The sequence below is a fragment of the Trichechus manatus genome, unplaced genomic scaffold, assembly GCF_000243295.1.
Source record: "Trichechus manatus latirostris isolate Lorelei unplaced genomic scaffold, TriManLat1.0 scaffold00141, whole genome shotgun sequence".
Classification (NCBI taxonomy): Eukaryota; Metazoa; Chordata; class Mammalia; order Sirenia; family Trichechidae; genus Trichechus; species Trichechus manatus.
Genome location: NW_004444077.1, coordinates 1,838,335 through 1,857,892, shown reverse-complemented (window position 1 = coordinate 1,857,892; position 19,558 = coordinate 1,838,335). Strand labels below are relative to the sequence as shown.

At 38.8% G+C, this 19,558-nt stretch overlaps 1 protein-coding gene across 9 annotated transcripts in view; it reads right to left on the bottom strand.

The window, feature by feature from the left end:
- Window positions 1–19,558, bottom strand: part of MTMR2 (myotubularin related protein 2) — an 86,146-nt gene that overhangs the window by 47,692 nt on the left and 18,896 nt on the right. For 3 of the 9 annotated variants that reach the window (XM_023739818.1, XM_023739816.1, XM_023739817.1), the window contains 2 exons: window positions 16,279–16,330; window positions 394–499 (listed from right to left, as the gene is read on the bottom strand). In XM_023739818.1, the coding sequence (XP_023595586.1) occupies window positions 394–499; window positions 16,279–16,330 (158 nt within the window). Of the gene's footprint in view, window positions 1–393; window positions 500–15,680; window positions 15,799–16,278; window positions 16,331–19,558 lie in introns of all 9 variants that reach the window. The other 6 variants (XM_004385543.1, XM_023739824.1, XM_023739823.1 and 3 more) reach the window with 4 other exon arrangements.

Below are 19,558 nucleotides of genomic sequence, written 5' to 3'. Positions count from 1 at the left end.
TTGTATTCTCTGTTTGGCTTAGTTTTTCAGACCTTTGCTGTGGAGGGACGGCGTGGTGCTTCTGCCTAGAGCACTATTTTGCTGGAACTCCTTAAATGTTATCTTGATACTGTTGGCCACAAATAACTAACACAAAAAACTTCATCAGAACTTAAAAACAGTGTAACCAAACCAAACCAAACCCACCGCCGTCGAGTCAATTCCTACTCAAAGCAACCCCACAGGACAGAGTAGAACTGCCCAATAGGGTTTCCAAAGCTGTAAATCTTTATGGAAGCAGACTGTCACATCCTTCTCCCTCACAGAGGCTGGTGGGTTTGAACTGCTGATCTTTTAGCAGCCAAGCACTTTAACCACTGTGCCACCAGGGCTCCTTAAAAACAGTATACTTACCCTCAAATCAGGAGAAAAGTTGTCTGCAGAAGTTGAAATGGAATCCGATGATATGACAGAAGCTGATTTTGTATGCACTGAATTCTCCGAATGAGAAGTGGAGGCACTATAAAATATAAAAGCAGAGTATGTTTGAAAAATGAGGGCTTTAAAGACAAATTTCAGAAATTTTGTTTATTAGAAATCCATTATTTATTAAAACTCCCATTTGTCAGCTAGTCGTACTTTGCCTATCCAATCTTAGTTCTAAATATTGATAAACTGCAAATTCTCTATTCCTTCAGCGTTTAGTATTCTTACCATCCATGTTCCCTCCTGACACTCTTCTCAAGTACTCATGAACATATTCTAGGCTAACTGCTTCCTTTTATCTGTCCATACATACATTCATCCATCCACTCATGCATTCAATGAACATTCACTGAATGGTCCAATGTGTAAAACACCGCATCAGGCATTGTGACTTCGAGATAAACGTTACACAGTCCCAATGTTCACGAAGATCACAAGTGTGTGGCAAAGACAGGCAAGTAAATAAATGGTGCAATGTGATAATGATACTAAAAGAAAGAATATATAAGATGCCATAGGAAAGAAGAAAAGGAAGTGCCTAACTCCGCCCAGGAAGGTCAGGGAAGACTTCAACAGAGGAGGTTATGCTCCAACTGAGTCTTGAAAGATAAGCAGGAATTTCCAGGTCAAAAAAGCAAGCGAATGAATTTAAAAACAAAATACTGCAGAAGCATGGAAGTACAAAAAAGCATGGAACATTTGAAAAACTACAAAAAATTCAATAAGGCTGTATGAGCAGAAAACCGGCAGATAAGCATCAAAAGATGGGCCTGTCTTTGTACCTTGTTCCTTTCCACTAAATCAAATTGTACACTTCTAAAAATTCTACACTTAAATATCCACTTCTTCCATTACACTATCTAAGTTATCACAATTACTTTTAAGTAATTGTAAAAGTAATTGCAGTTACCGTTTATTTTCTTAAATTCCTACAGAGCATTGGGTACCTGATCACGTACTACCTTTTACTGTTTACTGGTATCAAACATGTTATGTCTTGTCTCATCAACTAAATTTTAAGTGTCCCATGAGCAAGGATTATCTCTTGTACTTCCTTTGTTCCACAAAGTCTACTTCAGTGTCTGTGTATAATGTTAACATGTAGCATGTCTGTTAGATTAAAAAACATAGCGATATTATACCTATGCCACAAACTGAATGATTTACATCATTTCCTTTTATCAGTTAAAAAAAAATTAGTTACAGGAAGAAAAAGCAATAGAGGAAAATCCTTAGACACTTTGTATTGAGGCTTAAAGTTCTGATTAAAAAATACATCCTTCTAAAGTCCCAATGTTAACATATTAAAATGTCTTCCTTATATCAATAATTAAATTTTTTCACTAAATTTTGATGACATAATCCATCTTGGGGTTGTGATAATATTTAAGAACTATGTTTTAGTTTTAAAATAAACACACTGAACAAATGGAAGAAGCACAGCCAAAATGCTCCTTAGAAGCAAGAATAGTGAGACTTTGTCTCGATTACTTTGCACATGTTATCAGGAGGGACCAGTCCCTGGAGAAGGACATCATGCTTGGTAAAGTACAGGGTCAGCAAAAAAGAGGAAGACCCTCAATGAGATGCACCGACACAGTGACTGCAACAATAGGCTCAAACATAGGAATGACTGTGAGGATGGCCTAGGACCGGGCAGTGTTTCGTTCTCTAGTGCACAGGGTTGTTACAAGTAGGAACCGACTCAACAGCACCTAATAACAACAAAACAATGGTTTTTGTTGTTAGGTGACATCAAGTCAGTTCGAACTCATAGCAATCCTACACACAATTGAGTTCAGCTTCAATTTCTGGCAGTTCCCTGTCAGCGTACTGCGGCAACCACTCTTGAATAATCTTCAGCAAAATTTTACTTGCATGTGATGTTAATGATATTGCTTGATGATTTTCACATTCTGTTAGATCACCTTTCTTTGGAATGGGCACAAATATGGATCTCTTCCAGTCGGTTGGCCAGGTAGCTGTCTTCCAAATTTCTTGGCATAAACCAGTGAGCACTTCCAGTGCTGCATCCATTTGTTGATACATCTCAATTGGTATTCTGTCAATTCCTGGAATCTTGATTTTTGCCAATGCCAACAGTGCAGCTTGAACTTCTTCCTTAAATACCATCGGTTCTTGATTATATGCTACCTCTTGTAATGGATAAACATAGACCAATTCTTCTTCGCACAGTGACTCTTGAGTATTCCTTCCATCTTCTTTTGATGCTTCCTGGGTCGTTCAATATTTTGCCCATAGAACCCTTCAAAATTGCAACTTGGGGCTTGAATTTTTCTTCAGTTCTTTCAGCTTGATAAATTCCAAGTGTGTTCTTCCCTTTTGGTCTTTGTACATTTCATTATAACACTTTACTTTGTCTTCTCAAACCACCCTTTGAAATCTTCTGTTCAGCTCTTTGACTTCATCATTTCTTCTGTTTGTTCAACATTCAAGAGCAAGTTTCAAAGTCTCTTCTGACATCCATTTTGGTCATTTCTTTCCTTCCTGTCTTTTTAATAACCTTTTGCTTTCTTCATGTATGATGTCCTTGATGTCATCCCACAACTTGTCTGGTCTTCAGTCGTTAGTGTTCAATGTGTCAAATCTACTCTTCAGATAGGATATACTCATGATTGTATTTTGGTTCCCGTGGACTTGTTTTAATTTTCTCCAGCTTCAACTTGAACTTGCATACAAGGAATTGATAGTCTGTCCCACAGTTGTCCCCTGGCCTTGTTTGGACTGATGATATTGAGCTTCTCCATTTTCTCTTTCCACAGATGTAGTCAATATGATTCCTGTGTTTTCCATCCAGTGAGGTCCATGTGTATAATTACCATTTATGTTGTAGAAAACAGGTATTTTCAGTGAATAAGTCGTTGGTTTTGCAAAATTCTATCATGTGATCTCTGGCATCATTTCTATTACCAAGGCCGTATTTTCCAACTAATGATCCTTCTTCTTTGTTTTCAAGTTTCTCATTCTAGTCACCAGTAATTATCAATGCATTCTGACTGCATGTTTGATCAATTTCAGACTGCAGAAGTTGGTAAAAATCTTCAATTTCTTCATCTTTGGCATTAGTGGTTGGTGCATAAATTTGAATAATAGTTGTATTAACTGGTCTTCCTTGCAGGCATCTGGATGTTGTCCTATCACTGACAGCGCTGTACTTCAGGCTAGATCTTGAAATGTTCTTTTTGACGGTGAATCCAAGACCATTCCTCTTCGTCATTTCCTGCATAGTAGACCATACGACTGTCTGATTCAAAATGGCCAATACCAGTCCATTTCAGGTCACTAATGCCTAGAATACTGATCTTCATGTGTTCCATTTCATTTCTGACAACTTCCAATTTTCCTAGATTCATACTTCGTACATTCCACGTTCCGATTATTAATAGATGTTTGCAGCTGTTTATTCTCATTTTGAATCATGCCACATCAGTAAATGAAGGTCCTGAAAGATTTATTCCATCCATGTCATTAAGGTCAGCTCTACTTTGAGAAGGTGGCTCTTCCCCAGTCGTATTGTGACTTCCAACCTGAAAGGCTCAGCTTCCAGCACTATATCGGACAATACTCTGCTGCTATTCATAAGGTTTTCACTGGCCAACTTTTTCAGAAGTAGACTGCCAGGTCCTTCTTCCTAGCTTGTCTTAGTCTTGAAGCGCCACTGAAACCTGTCCACCAAGGGTGACCCTGCTGGTATTTGAAATACTGGTGGCACAGCGTCCAGCATCACAGCAACATGCAAGCCAATACAGTACAACAAACTGACAGACTCATGGTACAGACAACTAAATTATTTAAATAATGCTAAAATCACTTCTCTCAAAAAGAAATTGTAATTTCAATTAAATGGATGAAAAACAGTACTCCAGTGGAAATACTTCATTTTTTCTAAATGTAAACATCTCATTATTTTATTTACTGTTTCAAAGTATGATTGTACTTATTTGTTTATATCCAGAAATCTATATTATTATACAAAGAGCAGTCATAAGAAATTATAATATCTAGTTTTACAAAGTAAAGAGATGAAAACTGTTAGACTGAGAATAGTTTCTTTCTTCTTCTGTTTCTTTTTCGGTAGACAGCTTCTGATTAATTAAATGCCATCCGTGTTAAAATAACAGGTAAAATAGTCAAACTCTAGACACAGTACTGTGACAGATATTGTTAGCTAGCTACTCCATGTAAACTCCCCTTTCTTCCCTGACTTTGCTCAGGTCAGGGCAGTTTTCGCCAAGCCCAAGATGACACACTTGCTTTCAGCTCCCTTGTGGTAAAGAAAGCCATGTGACAGAATTCTGGTCAATGAGATTTAAGGGGAAGTCAGCTAATGGTTATAGAACCTTTTATTTTCTTAATAAAGGAGAAAAGAAATGGCAGGGCAGCCCTTCACCTTTCCCAGTTCCACTTGCCTGAAACATCAAAGTAAAGTCTGAAAATGCAGCAGTCATCTTGTAAACATGAGCAACATGCCAGCCTGCCAAGGATAAGAAGCCAAAAACAAACAAATAAAAACCAGAAAAAACACAGGTCCCTAAAGCACTACTGAGCAGCTGTATCCCTGTCAGCGACTCCCTACCTCTAGAATTCTTGTTATACAGAATAAATGAACTCCGATTTTTCAGATCACTGTAATAGGGTTTTCTATTCTGTACTATGAAACATAACTTTAACTGATCTAGCAATTAACACCTCATAAAGTCTATCCTGGGTAAGTCCAAATGTGTAACACTACTCTATAGGCATATGTATGACCTTTGGGAGAAAAAGAAAAAAAAAAAAAAACTCTTAAAGGCAATTAAGCACTGCTTGAAATTATGAGTAGTATATTCTCTAGAAAAAGAATATTAACAGAGAGAAAATGTATCATTTATCACTAAGAAACCAAATGGCCTTTTAGAGCCAAAGTATGAAGTAAATAAATCTAAGAGAAATAAAATAACAAAACTAGGTTCTGCAACTAATACTTCGTAGTCACAGATTTTAAAAATTACTTTCATGCAAAAGTATGGCAAAATAGCCTTTAACGATTAACTTCTCTTTTCAGACATGCATAAACATGGGAAGATATAATGATCAACAATGTTATATTTCAATAAGCATTAATGTGGGTTTCAATATAACCAGTCTACAAAAGGTTTTAAACTCAGAAAAGCAATGCAAGCTAGAGGGAGACCAGGGTGAGGATATATCATAGTACTATTCTTGTGATTATGGTAGACACTCACTCTCTGTTCCTCAACTCAAAGGCATCAGGATTATGTAAAAACTGCTTAGGTTTTTATAAACTTATGTTTACTATTCTATACTATTAATGAAATAATGTAGAATTTAGGATACTGCATAAAATTACAACCAATTCTCAAGCTCTCTAAAAAAAAAATACAATGAGTATTAAAAAACGGAATTATAGTCAACCTTCATTATTTGCAGATTTCATATATGTGAATTTGCCTAATGACTAAAATTTATTTGTAACCCCAAAACCAACACTCGCAGAACTTTCGGGGTCATCCACAAACATGTGCTGAGTGGTAAAAAAAATCTGAGTCATCCAACATCCATTTTCCCAGCTGAGGTAGCCAAAGGTGATGCTCTACCTTCTTGTTTCAGCTCTCACACTGTAAACAACTGTCCTTTCACAGTCTATTTAGTGCCATGATTTTTGTGCTGTCGATGATTTTGCTGTTTAAAATGATCCCAAGTGTGGTGTGTTCCTAACCACAGATGTCATGTGCCTTCGAGGAGAAAACGTGTGTGTTAGATAAGCTTCGTTCAGGCATGAGTTATAACGCTCTTGATCATGAGTTCAATGTTAATGAATCAACAACATATATTAAATAAGGTATCCTATTTGCCCAAGGCAGTCTTGCACAAAAATGCCCACGGAGACAAGATCTCAAAACCTTTTTACTGACATATCAGTTATCCCTCTTCATTAGGGAATTAGACATTCTAGAAAGGCAAAAGTTCTTAATTACAGCTGGCCTATTAGAAGAACCAAATTTCAAAATTTTAGCTTTATTGTTATTTTTTACACATTATTTAAGATACTTTTAAAATATTATTTTAAAATAATTTAGCCTGTTCTGGATGAATAACAGTCAATATTTAAGAGGTCAATTTGGGTGATGATTTGCAAGTACTGTATACATGTGGATGACTGGCCCAGTGGCCCAGAACTTGTTTTTGAAAGCATTCTTAAACATGTATTTGGTTTTTGGACATTTTCTTCTTTGTTAAGGGACAGTACTGTGTGTGTCTGTCTCTCTCACACTCAGAGCTGAAAGTTCTCCTAGTATGACAAGTGAAATGCTGCTCTTTGTGGCTACTCAGACTGAAGGTAAGGCACACTAGAATGCAAAGCTATCTTCAGTGGTTATTTTTTCTTCTGTCACACTGCTCTAATGCATGCTTCTGATCTCCATGGCTACTACTATAACACAATCTAATTTCCACTGGTCTTTTCCGTTTCTCCCTTGCTTGACTTGAAGTCAATCTGTTTACCTTCTATGAACAGTTCTACAAACAAGCTCTGTATTTTCCTGAATTCATAGCCTTGCTCATGCTATTCCAAAATAAAATGCCTTTTACCCAATCCATTTATTGGCATCAACCTATCTTTTAAGACTCAGCTAAAAAGTCAACTTTTCCATTAAGTCTCACCCAGGTCTTCCAGCTAGAACTAAACTTGCAGTACTCTATGCTTTCATAGCCTTTTATCTATATTACTGTGCATAACACTTTCTACGACTAGAAATCTTTACTCATATGGCCATCTTCCTTTTAAAATTATAAACTGCAAAAGAATAATTTTGTAATCAGCAAGGCATTTGAACTCAGAGCAAAGACTGCAGTCTGCAAACCTCATTAAGTAACTACTTTGGTTACTTAAATACTAATAAAGTATTGCTCTGGTCTTCAGATTTCCTAGGCCCACAACCTTGACTATAGTCGATTCAAACATTCCTGTTATCATCCTGGGTCCTTCTTAAAAAATGCCATACCTTCTAGTCAATTCTTCTGTCACATGTGTTCATTACCAAATTACTATGTGTTTTCTCCTCCCCTTTCCCTGCCCAAGTCTTCCTTCAGCTACTCTCTTCCTAAGCTTTCTACTGGAATCTTCATTGCACAGTCAATAAACTTGTTTATATCTTCAACAGAATTCTTTCCTCCATCTCTTCATCAATTGACATCTCCTTCAGTAATCCACTTCCCTACAGCCTCTTCTAGAGGAAACTCTTCCTTCTCCTACAACTAACAAGGCCTAAAGGTAGAACTGGCATTTCCCCAGTTACCCTCTCCTGTTTCTACAACAGTATTACTTTTCCATCTTCATATATAAAAGCCTTCAGTTTCATTATCTGTGATAAGTACTGATTGGACTATTTTAGTAGTTCTTAACTTTTTGGTGGCCATATACCTCTGAGAATCTCATGAAAGCTATTTCCTGAATCTCCAAATCCCGGTATAATTTCAAGGGCTTTAAGGGAAAAATCCTGGTCTAGATAATACCATTTAGTTCTAATGTAATCCAGGGCTTCTAAAATGAGTACTTTACCTTTCATAGTATCTATACAATCTCGATGCATATTAAAAAATTACATATATATGTATGTAAGGTCATAAGCTAAAATAGCTTCATAGTCTAAATATTTTTCTTTTACATATTTTAATTATGTAATCACAGCCTTAGTCTTGAATATTACAACACAAAGACTAAATAGAATTATTCCACTATTGTGTTTCTTACAATAAAGTCTTTAAGAGAATATTTATTTATTAAAGAGTCAATGGGGAACTCAATCCAATAGCTAGGCTTATTTCAGGAGCTCTGGGCTAGAACTGCATAAATTCTGTTAACATCCTTGCTTACAGATAGCTGGAAATGACATCCTATCAAGAACCAAAAAAAACCCATTGCCGTCAAGTCAATTCTGACTCACAGCGACCCTAAAGGACAGAGTATAACTGCCCCATAGTTTCCAAGGAGCACCTGGTGGATTCGAACTGCCAACTTTTTGGTTAGCAGCCATAGCACTTAACCACTACATCACCAGGGTTTCTCCTATCAAGAAACATAAGCTAAAATTTCTTTAAATATTTTCATTGTTTTCATGTTAAGTGATTTTACCAGAAACTATACATATCTTTTAAAATACACTTGAAAACAGTCTGATTTAGCTAAGTAATGATTTTACTTCAAATGTCTTACATTTCAAAATATATGTGTAATATTCACAAAAGTACATTATGATTGGCCCAGTGATTCTCCTCTCTAAATAAGTAATTTAAGCAGGCAGAACTGAACAGAAAAATGTAAACTCTCTTTACTTGGAATCAACCCCCTTGCCAGTGCCAGGCAGGGTGTTTACAAGGCTTTTTATTCTGTGATTAGCACACTCTAAGTTTGTGGCCCCCACACACTGGAGCTGTTTATTAGCTTCAATGGCCTGACTCATTTGGAGTACTTCTCCTCTGCCAAGGTGAAAACCAAAAAAAACGCATGACTTGGAGTAACCTTGCTACTTGCATTTTTGACAGCACACTCATTTTTCTTTTAAAGCACCACATGTGGTTCTTCTTCACAAGTCTCTTCCAAAATCTGAAGACCATATTTCATTTCTTAGAGTTCAGCTACCTTCCACATTCCAAAAAACTGTCTATCTTCACTCATTAATTCCTTGCAATCTAGCTTCTGCTTCTATTAATCCCTGAAAATGGCCCTTTCTATAATTACTAATGACCTCCTGATTGCAAAAAAAAAAGTCTTTTCTCATTTCTAATTCTATAAATTCTCACCTCCCTCCACTAGCATATTATTTGGTTTATCCCATCTCTCGGTTTAATTTAATCAGTACTTTTTGAGCTCCTATTGTATGTAAGATATTTGTGTTCTAGATAAAGAAAGGATTTAACACAAATACACAAAACATTCAACACAAAGCAGAATATGATAAATGAGCAAGGTAGAAACAAAGCACTACAGGGTTTGGAGATGGAAAAGCTCATGTCGTTGTAATCAGCTGCCATCAAGTCGGCCCCTGACTCATGGTGACCCCATGTGTTAGAGAGTAAAACTGCTCCAAAGGATTTTCTTCGTTGTAATCTTCATGAAAGCAGTTTGCTAGGCCTTTCTTCTGCAGAACTGCTGGGTGGGTTCGAACTGCCAACTTTTAGGTTAGCAGATCACAAAATGCTTGCACCACCCAGGCACCGGGAAAAGTTCTTATATGGCTTTAATTTAGGGGCTCAAGAAACGCTTTAAGAAAAAGGTGGCATTTTAGTAAATTTATGTCTTTGTTTCTAAGGTCTCTTGTAGACAGCATACTGATGGATCCTGTTTTATAATTCATTGTCACTCTCTGTCTCTTTATGGGTGCATTTAGGCCATTTACAATCAGTGTAATTATTGACAGGTGTGAGTTTATTGCTGTCGTTTTGTAGTGTTTTTTTTTTGTGGTGATGACGTTTTCTTTGTTCCTCTTACTCTCCTGTGAATTCCTTTTGTTTGTGGATTTTTTTCATTTCTTCTGTTTTTGTAGATTTTGTTTTTACCGAGACTTTTATGTTTTTCTTCTTTATTCTGATGAGTAGGTTTGTTAACTTTCTTTGTGGTTACCTTGAAATTTACCCTTATCTTCCTAGGTTTGAACCAGTCTATTATTACTTGGTGTCGCCTTGCCCTCCTCTCCATTAGAAAGTTCTATACCTACACTGTTTATTCCCTCTTTTACCGTTCTGACTTTGTTGTCATTTACAGATTAACCTCTCTGGTTCCCTGTTGTATTTTAGTTTTGAATAGTCCTTGAGAGTTCATTTCCTAGGTTGCTATCTGGCTGGTGCGATCTTGCATCCTAGATTCAGGCTGTCATCTGATGATGTCTGTTCTCAAACTGAAGGATTCCCTTTAATAATTCTTGTAAGTTTAGTTTGGTTTTTATATATTCCCTTAATTTCTGTTTATCTGGAAATGTTCTAATTTCACTATCATATTTGAACGAGAGTTTTGTAGGATATATTCTTCTTGGTTGGCAATTTTTTTCTTTCAAAGTTTTATATATGTGTCATCCCATTGCCTTCTTGCTTGCATGGTTTCTCCCAAGTATATTGTTTCCACTCTGTATGTGACTTTTTGCTTTTCTCAAGCTGTTCTCAGGATTCTTTGTCTTTGGTTTTAGTGAGTGTGATTATGATATATCTGGGTGATTTTCTCTTGGGGTCTATCCTATATAGGGTTCGTTAAGCTTCTTGGATGGTCAGCTTTTCATCTTTCATGATATTAGGGAAGTTTTCTGTCAGCAATTCTTCAATGATCCTCTCTGTGTTTTATGTTCTCTCCCCATTCTGGAACTCCTATCACTCGCAAATTTTTGCTTTTGATCGTATCTCACAACATTCTCAGGATTTCTTCATCTTTCTTCTTTCTTTTCTCGATTTTTTCTTTTTCCTCAAACAAAGTGGTATCCAAGGATTTTCTTCAATTTTGCTGATCCTGTCTTCCACTGTTTCAAACTTGCTCCTCAGACCTTCTATGACACTGTCCATTTCTGAAATCTTGTTGTTTATCTTTTGGATTTCTAGTTGTTGTTTCTGTATGATTTCTAGTTGTGAATTTATTTTGACATTTCATTGCTGTATTATTTTCCTGAATTCTTCCATGGTTTTGTCTGTATTTTCCATGATTTTGTCTGCCTTTTCCATGAATTTGTCTATTTTTTCCTCATTTTTGTCTGCTTTTTGCTTCAACTCTTAGATAGTTCTGTATATTAGACATTTGAACTCCCTATCAGGTAGTTCCAGTGCCTTTTCTTCTACTGGAAAGTCATCTGGTGTTTTACTTTGGACGCCTACTGGAACCATTCTGTCCTGTTTTCTTTATACGTTTTGATACCGTCTGCTGTCTTTGGGACATTCAGTAGTTATTTCTTCATTTACTGATTGTAGATTTGTTTTGTCCTGCTTTTTTGTTTTATTTGGTTATGTCTGAGCAGGCAGGCTGTGAGTTCTTTGTTTGCTCGTCTGTGGGAATGATACTTTTCACCTTCTTGTCCAATGGGCAGGGCCAGTTGCTCAGCTATGGTGCAGCAGGGCAGGTCCAGCTGAAGCGGAGGAGCTGGGATGGGGTGTTTATGGCATGTACTGGGGCTGACAGGGCACGCCAGGGGTGAGTGCAAGGCAGGTTGTGGTAGGCCATGCCTGTGCTGCTCGAGGGTGCGATGTTCAGCACACAGTGCTGATAGGCAGAAGGGAAGGGGGAAGGTTGTGATGTGTGGAGCTAAGTTGGGTATGGGAAAGAAGACAGAGAGGAGAGAAACAGGACCCCCCAAAAAAAGTGCTGAGGAAGCCTGTCATTGGAGTGGAGAGACAAGAAACTGAGAAATGAAAAAAAAAAAAAAGAGAGAGAGAGAAATAAATAAATTAAAAAAAAAGAAATGTCCCCAAGGATCCCACCAACAACCAGGGAAGTGGCTCCCAGGCCTCGAGGCACAGCCCTCTAGATGGGCTGGAGATGGCACACGGCACTAGGTATTCAGGAGACAGGAAAACAAGGTAAGTAGAGAGAGACAAGAAACTGAGAAATGAAAAAAAAGGAAAAAAGAAAAAGAATTTTTTTTTAAAAAAAAAAAGCCCCCAGGGATCCCACTGGCGTGGCTGCGCAGACAGGGAAAGTGGCTCCCAAGCCGCGCAGTACAGCCTGGCTAGAAGGGGGTGGAGATGGCACATAGCACCAGGTATTCAGGAGACAGGAAAAGAAGGTAAGTAGAGAGAGACAAGAAACCGAGAAATGAAGAAAAAATGGAAAGAAGAAAAAGAAGACAAACAAACAAAAAAAGTCCCCAGGGATCCCACCAGCATGGTGGCACGGACCAGGGAAGCAGGTCCTTAGCAAGGCAGTGCTTCACAGCCTGTCAAGAAGAAGCACAGATGGCACATGGAGCCAGGTGTTCAAGAGAAAGGAGGGGGAGGAGGTGAGAGACGGGGAAGAAACCAAAAGCAGCCAAAAAAAGCAAAACCAGCAACAAAGAAATGGCACTGAAGGAGCTGGCTGGTGTGGGCAGGGTGAATCCAAACAGCTTGGAGCTAGTGCCTCCCAACTGAGCGACCATGGCCCACTGGGAGCGGTGGAGGCCAAGCAGGGTGAAGAAGGGTAGGGGGTGGGAAAGCATGTAGCTGGTTATTGGGTCCAGGTGCACTGTCTTCTGCTGGGAGCTCCGTGAAGCTGCTTTCCCATACTCCCCGTCCGCTGATCTCCGACAGGAGTCCAAGATGGTAACTCTGTGCTGCGTTAGCTGATAAAGGACCTTGCTTTGCATCTCTCCTCGTTCTCTGTTCTCTGTCAGTTTACTACTCCACTCGGTGCTTGGCTGAGTTATTTATCTCTTCATTTGATACTTGGGGTTCCAGGATTGACGTCTGTCTCTATTTTACTTAGTTTTTTGGGTGTTTGCTGTGGAGGGACGGCACGGCATGGTGCTTCCGTCTATAGCACCACGTCGGCTCTGCCCCAGAGGTGGCATTTTAGGTTAGATAAAAGTTAGAACAGGTTCAACACATGGAAAAGGTAGAATAATTTCATGAAGGAAAGGAAATCTTGAGAAAGAACAAAGGGGAAACTATCGGCATGTTTAAGCTATTATAAGAGGTAGACTCCACTTTGGTTGGAGTACAGGGTACTTACAAAGCACAATAAGAGATAAGCCTGAAAAAGTTTAGATTAGACTGTAGAAGGTCCTGAATAATAAGATGATACTTAGTTCTCTAAGCAGTGAGAAGCCACTGAAAGTTTCCGTGCTTTAGAAAGGTTAACAATAGGTCAAAGGATAAATTATAAGAGCAGTAAAATCTGAAGAATGTTATAATATTCAAGTCAGAGATACTGGGGGCCTGAACTAGCAGTAAAAATGAAATAGAAGGAGTGGATGCAAGGGACACTGTGGAGACAGAGACAACAGAACTTGGTAACTGACCTAACATAAAGGGCAAGGGAGGAGGAAAAGTCAAAACATGACTGTAAGTCTTGTTGACTAGGAAACTAGTGACACCAAATTAGGGAGTAAAGAAAAGAGGGTAGTTTGGGGAATGATGAGTTTCATCATGGAATTTTTAGGATGAAGAAGGCTACAAGGTAACCATAGAGAAACAGGTAGCACTACACATACTAGTAGGCCAAAGCATTTTAGATTTTATCTGATCATGCATTCATTCATTAATTTATCCATTTAGGAATGTTGATTTATTGCTTATTCTGTGTTGAATGGGTTGGAAGACACATGTAATACAGATATGAATTAGTTATACTCTCAAATTATAGTCTCATGTAAGAAGTGCACTCCTATTTAACTGTCTATAAATATAACTGTGATGAATGCCGTAAGAGTGGTTATAATATGATACACACACACACACACACACACACACACACACACACACACACATAAAGGCATGGAAAATGAAAGGACTAAATGTGAGTGACTGGGAAAAGGTTGGAACAGGCTTGAAAGATGTGTCATGTTTTGCTGAACATTGGCCTACTAGTAGTATTTGATGGGTAGAGTAAGGGAGTAAAAACATTACATACAGAGAACAGCTTAAGTAAACAGAAGATTATTTGGAGAAACCTACTGTGACTGGGCTTTGTGGTTCATGGCAGGGGTGGAATCCAGAAAGGCTGAGGCTATGTTTTGTTAAGTAACCTGGACACCATGCAAACAGTTCAGATTATATTCTGGAGGCAATGAGGAGCCATCAAACATTTCTGAGGAAAAGTATCACATAATTAGTTCTACGAGTGACACTCTGTTCTTTATGAAGTGTTGATTGGGGGAAAAAATTCTAGAGGAATTTAGATCAGTTAACCAGCTATTATAATAGGCAGCTGGATCACTTAATAGGCAAATGGAATAGGCCACATAATGACAAAGATAGGAAATACGGAAAGAACAGCAGGTTTGAATGGCGTTCGTGGAAATAATGCAATAGATTCTGATGGTGAATTTGAGGTGCTTGCAAAACATCCAAATGGAAATGTTCATCAGGCAGCTGGAAATTCAGTTGTGATGCTCCTTGAAGAGGTTACAGCTAGATGATAGCTAAACCCATGAAACTAAATCACAAAGCCCAGGGAATTAACATAAAGCAAGAAGAGATTTGGGATTTAGTGAATGGAACTACATCCATTTGCATAAACACTGGAGGTAGAGGAGCAGGGAAAAATGGTTAGAGAGATGGGAGACTCAAGAGAGAGTTTTAGTGAGAGCCAAGAAGAATGTTTCAAAATAAGTAGTTAAGAGTATGTATCTAATACTGTAGGGCAGTCAAAGAAAATAAGAGAAAAATCCATTGGATTTATTGACAAGATATGTTAAATCCCTTACTAAACTAACAAGGTCTATGTAATAGTTTGGAAACATTAATTTGATATGAATGAAAAAACTGAGGTAATAAGACAAGGACTACCTCAACTTCTTGCCCCTCCCCCAGCAAACTTATCTACGTCCACACTCACTCCTCCTTCCTATCTTAGATGATGAGTCATCCCTTCTCAGGTTTAAGGCCAACCCTTCCTCCTGTGCTCTTGATACTGTCACATCCAGTCTCCTTTGGGAAAGATCATTGTGTGTGTGTGTGCGTGTACGCGTGTGTGTGTGCATGTGCAAGCGTGCCTACATGGTCTTTTTACAATGCTGGATATTTAGTAAAGTCCCTGGATAGTGCAAATGATAAAACACACTTAGCTGCTAGCCAAAAGGTTGGAGGTTGGAGTCCACCCAGAGGCACTGCAGAAGAAAGGCTTAGTGATCTACTTCCAAAAAATCAGTCACTGAAAATCCTACGGAGCACAGTTTTACTCTGACACATATGGGTTGGAATTGACTTGAATGCAACTGGTTTATAACAGAATCATTAATACCATTCATACTGAATTCTGCCTCAACAACTCTATTGACACAGCTTTCTGGATGTCATTAGCGATATGAGGAACAAATCCAGGGGCCTTGTTTCTCTCAGTTCTCATCTTCCTTAACCTTTCTGCAGTATTTGATACTACTGTGACTGCCTCTCTCTTGGAATCCGTTTCCCTTTCAACTTCATTGTCATCAAAATTTACTGGCTATCTCTATATTCTTTCCTTCTCTAAGTTGTTTTCTTATAGTTTTCCTCTAAATATAGATTCTCTCTAAAGTTCCGACCTTGGCTCTGTTCTCTCTCTCTCTGAAATATCACACATTCCCATGGCTTCAGTTATCACCACTATGCATTTGGTTTTCAAATATATCTTCAGTCTTCCCTAGGAGGCAAAAATTGTTTCTTTAGGGGGAAGAGATTAAAAAAAAAATGTTACTCATTTTATGTATAAAGCACAGATATGCATACAGTACATAAACCAATATACAGTATATCTGTGGCATTAAATGTCTAAAAGGTTCCTTCCAAAAATATCAAACCCGTTGAGTTGATTCAAAAAGGTTACTTAGGGGGGATGATGGAAAAACAAAAAAAAGGATTGAGAAACACTGGTCTAGATAACGCCTGGAACATAAGCACACAAAAAACCAAAAAAACCTATATCGCCATTGAGTTGATTCTGACTCATGGTGACCTGAGCATACAGGAGGAGCTAAAAAATTGTTTACTAAATCAATCAACTAGTTAATATTTATTGAGTGCTTATCATATGCCAGGAACTATTCACATACTTTTAAATATTAAATAAAACAATGCAATGCAAAGATTTTAGCATATTCCCTGATAAACAGAAACACTAAAAAATGTAAACTATTATTTTACCTGTTGGAGGCTGAAACAGGAAAACTACCGCCATCAGAGAACTCTAGTTTATCTGAATGGGGTTAAACACAGAATTTCAGAATTAAAACCCTAAGAAGTTGATCCTTAGAGAAGCAAGGAGCTAAATTATCCATAATCAGACAGTCTCTGGCAGAGTAAAATCAAGATAATTTATTAAAATAAAACAAAAAACAAACCTCCATTTTAGGAACCATAAATTTGATAAGCGTTTAATATCTGGTATATATAAAGAACTCCTACAACTTAACAAAAAAAAACCCAAATAACCCAATAGAAAAATGGGCAAAGGATTTTAATAGACATTTCACCAAAGCGGATAAACAAACAGTGTACAAACACATGAAAAGATGCTCAAAGTCATTAGTTATTTAGGGAGATGTAAATCAAAACCACAATGAGATACCACTTCACCACCAACAGAACGGCTATGATCAAAAAACAGAAAATAACAGGTGTTGGCAAGGATGTGGATAAATTGGAACCCTCATCCATTGTTGGTGGGAATGCAAAATGGTACAGCCACTGTGGAAAACAGTTCGGCAGTTTCTCAAAAAGTTAAATATTGTCAGAATCAACTCAATGGCAGCTAACAACCACCACCACCATATGACCCAGCAATCTGAATCCTAGGTATAGACCCAAAAGAACTGAAAGCAGGAATGCAAACAGAAACTTGTACACCAATGTTCATTGCAGCACTACTCACAATAGCCAAAAGGTGGAAACAATCTAAATGTCCATCAACAGATGAATGGATAAACAAAATGTGATATATACATACAATGGAATATTAATCAAACCAAACCCATTGCTTTAGAGTGGATTCTGACTCATGGAGACCCCGTTACTCAGCCATAAAAAGAAATGAAATGTTGACATGTACTATGACATGGATGAACCTGGAAAGCATTATGCTGAGTGAAATAAGTCAGTTACAAAAAGACAAACGGATGATTCCACTGATACAAAACATAATAAGATAATAAATGTATAGAAACCAAAGCTTATTAGTGGTAACCAGAGGTAAAAGGAGGAGTCCCTGGGTGGCACAAACGGTTAAGCACTCAGCTACTAGCTGAAAAGTTGGCGGTTTGGTTTTGGCAAGTTTGATTATATCTTGGTGACTTTCTTTTGGGATCTACCCTGTGTGGGGTTCGTTGAGCTTCTTGGATAGGTATCTTCTGGTCTTTCACGATATCTGGGAAGTTTTCTGCCTGCAAATCTTCAACAATTTTCTCTTTGTTTTCTGTTATCCCCCCTGTTCTTGTACTCCACTCACTCATAGTTTTTTCCTCTTGATAGTGTCCCACATAATTCTTAAAGAGTTTCTTCATTTTTTTAATTTTTTTTCTGATTTTTCCTCAAATAAATTGGTGTCAAGGAATTTATTTTCAATCGCACTAATTCTAACTTCCTCAATTCTGCTCCTGTGACCTTCTATTAAGTTGTCTAATTCTGAAATTTTATTGTTAATCTTTTGGATTTCTAGTTGCTATTGTTTCTAGCAGCCTGTTAAATTTGTCGTTCTGTTCTTGTATTGTTTTCCTGCATTCCATTATTGCTTTGTCTGTGTATTCGTTGGCTTGGTCTGAGTTTTGCCTGATCTCCTTCCTGATCTCTTGAAGAGCTCTGTATATTAACTTTTTGAATTCCATCTCCAGTAATTCCAAGACCTTATCTTCCTCCAGAAGGTTTCCTGGTTCTTTATTTTGGTTGCTTGCTAGAGCCATCTTGATCGGCTTCTTTATGTGATTTGATATTGACTGTTGTCTCCGAGCCATCAATAATTTATTTATTTATTGGATGTTTGTTTACTGTGTCCTAGCTTTTTGTTTTGTTTTGATATGCCCAAGTAGGCTGGGCGTGTGAGCTACTTCAGTTATTGGTTACTTGAAGCTCTTACATCCTTTGCCCAGGTGGTTAGAGCAGCTACTAGGTGTGTGAGCCCAGAAGTCTGTTCACTTTTCTTGTGTGAATGTGGCACAGGTGTCCATGCTGTCAGTCACCAGTTGTGTGGTGCAGACTCTCACCTACAGTCCTAGATGGGCAGGGCTGAGCAGGGGTGTTCGGAGCAGGCACAGGTATCTGGCTGCAGTAGGGGGCTATGCGTGAAGCAAGGCAGGGGGCTGACAGCTGCCCCCGGGGTGTCTGGATGGAGGGTGTGTCCTTCTCCCCTAGAGTGCGTAGAGGGGTAGGTTTTGCAGCCAGTCCTTGGACACCCAATGCTGTTAGCTGGAGGGACTGGGAAGCACCACTTATTCTCAGATCCCTGTTGTAGGTGGCTAGATGGAGTGGGTGATACCACCAGCCCTCAGACCCCTGATGAAGGTGGGTGAGATCCCTGCTTAATAGGCAGGGCAGTGTCAAATGTCACTAATCTGCAACTCCCCTTTGGCTGCTGCAGTTGAAAATAGCCTTCAGGTGTATACCCTGTTTTATGCTAATAAGGGCATGTGGTATTGAATCAGCCCACACAGGTCCAGACAGGTTGGCGGTTTTGGTTTTGGTGAATCGTGCTACAATTCCATGGAACCCTTATGCTGGTGCCTGTGCAAAGGGGGAGGGCCTCCTGACCAGCCTTGAGTTCCCAGCTTAGGGGGTGTGGTGTATTTTAAAGCCGCGAGACTGGTTTGGGTGCGGATAGCCCTGAACTCAGGCTCAGGGGGCATGGAAGCTGTTGAATACTGCCCAACTGGTATCAGAGCGAAGCATAGTGGGGGGTAGGCGAGGGGAAAAAGGCACTTCTCCACTGTGAAAGTCTCAGATGGGGAAGGGTTATTTTCACCCCATGTGGTAGGTCAGACGCTTGCACTTAACTTTTGCAGGTCCAGTGTCATTTCCACCCGGTTCCGGAGGCTTGTACAGACTCTCTTCCGGCCTCTCCCAATGTGGTGAGATGCATCCTAAACGCTACTGCTCACCTCAGCCCACATGTTCCGGCTGACTCAGCCAGCAGGGTGCAGCAACCTTATGACTGGCACTTCTTCGATTCTTTTGAATTGTCTCTCCTTCCCCCACCACTCAGTCTGACTCTTCAGCTTTGTCTTTGATGATCAGGACCCCTAGATTGTCATATATAATCAATTCATTTGTTTTTTCAGGTCTTTGCTGTAAGACGGATGACAGGAAGCATCTGACTATTCTGCTATCTTGGCCCCATCTCAAGGTTGGCAGTTTGAACCCACCCAGAGGTGCCTCGGAAGTAAGGCCTGGCAATCCGCTTCCAAAAGGTCACAGCTTTGAAAACCCTATGGAGAGT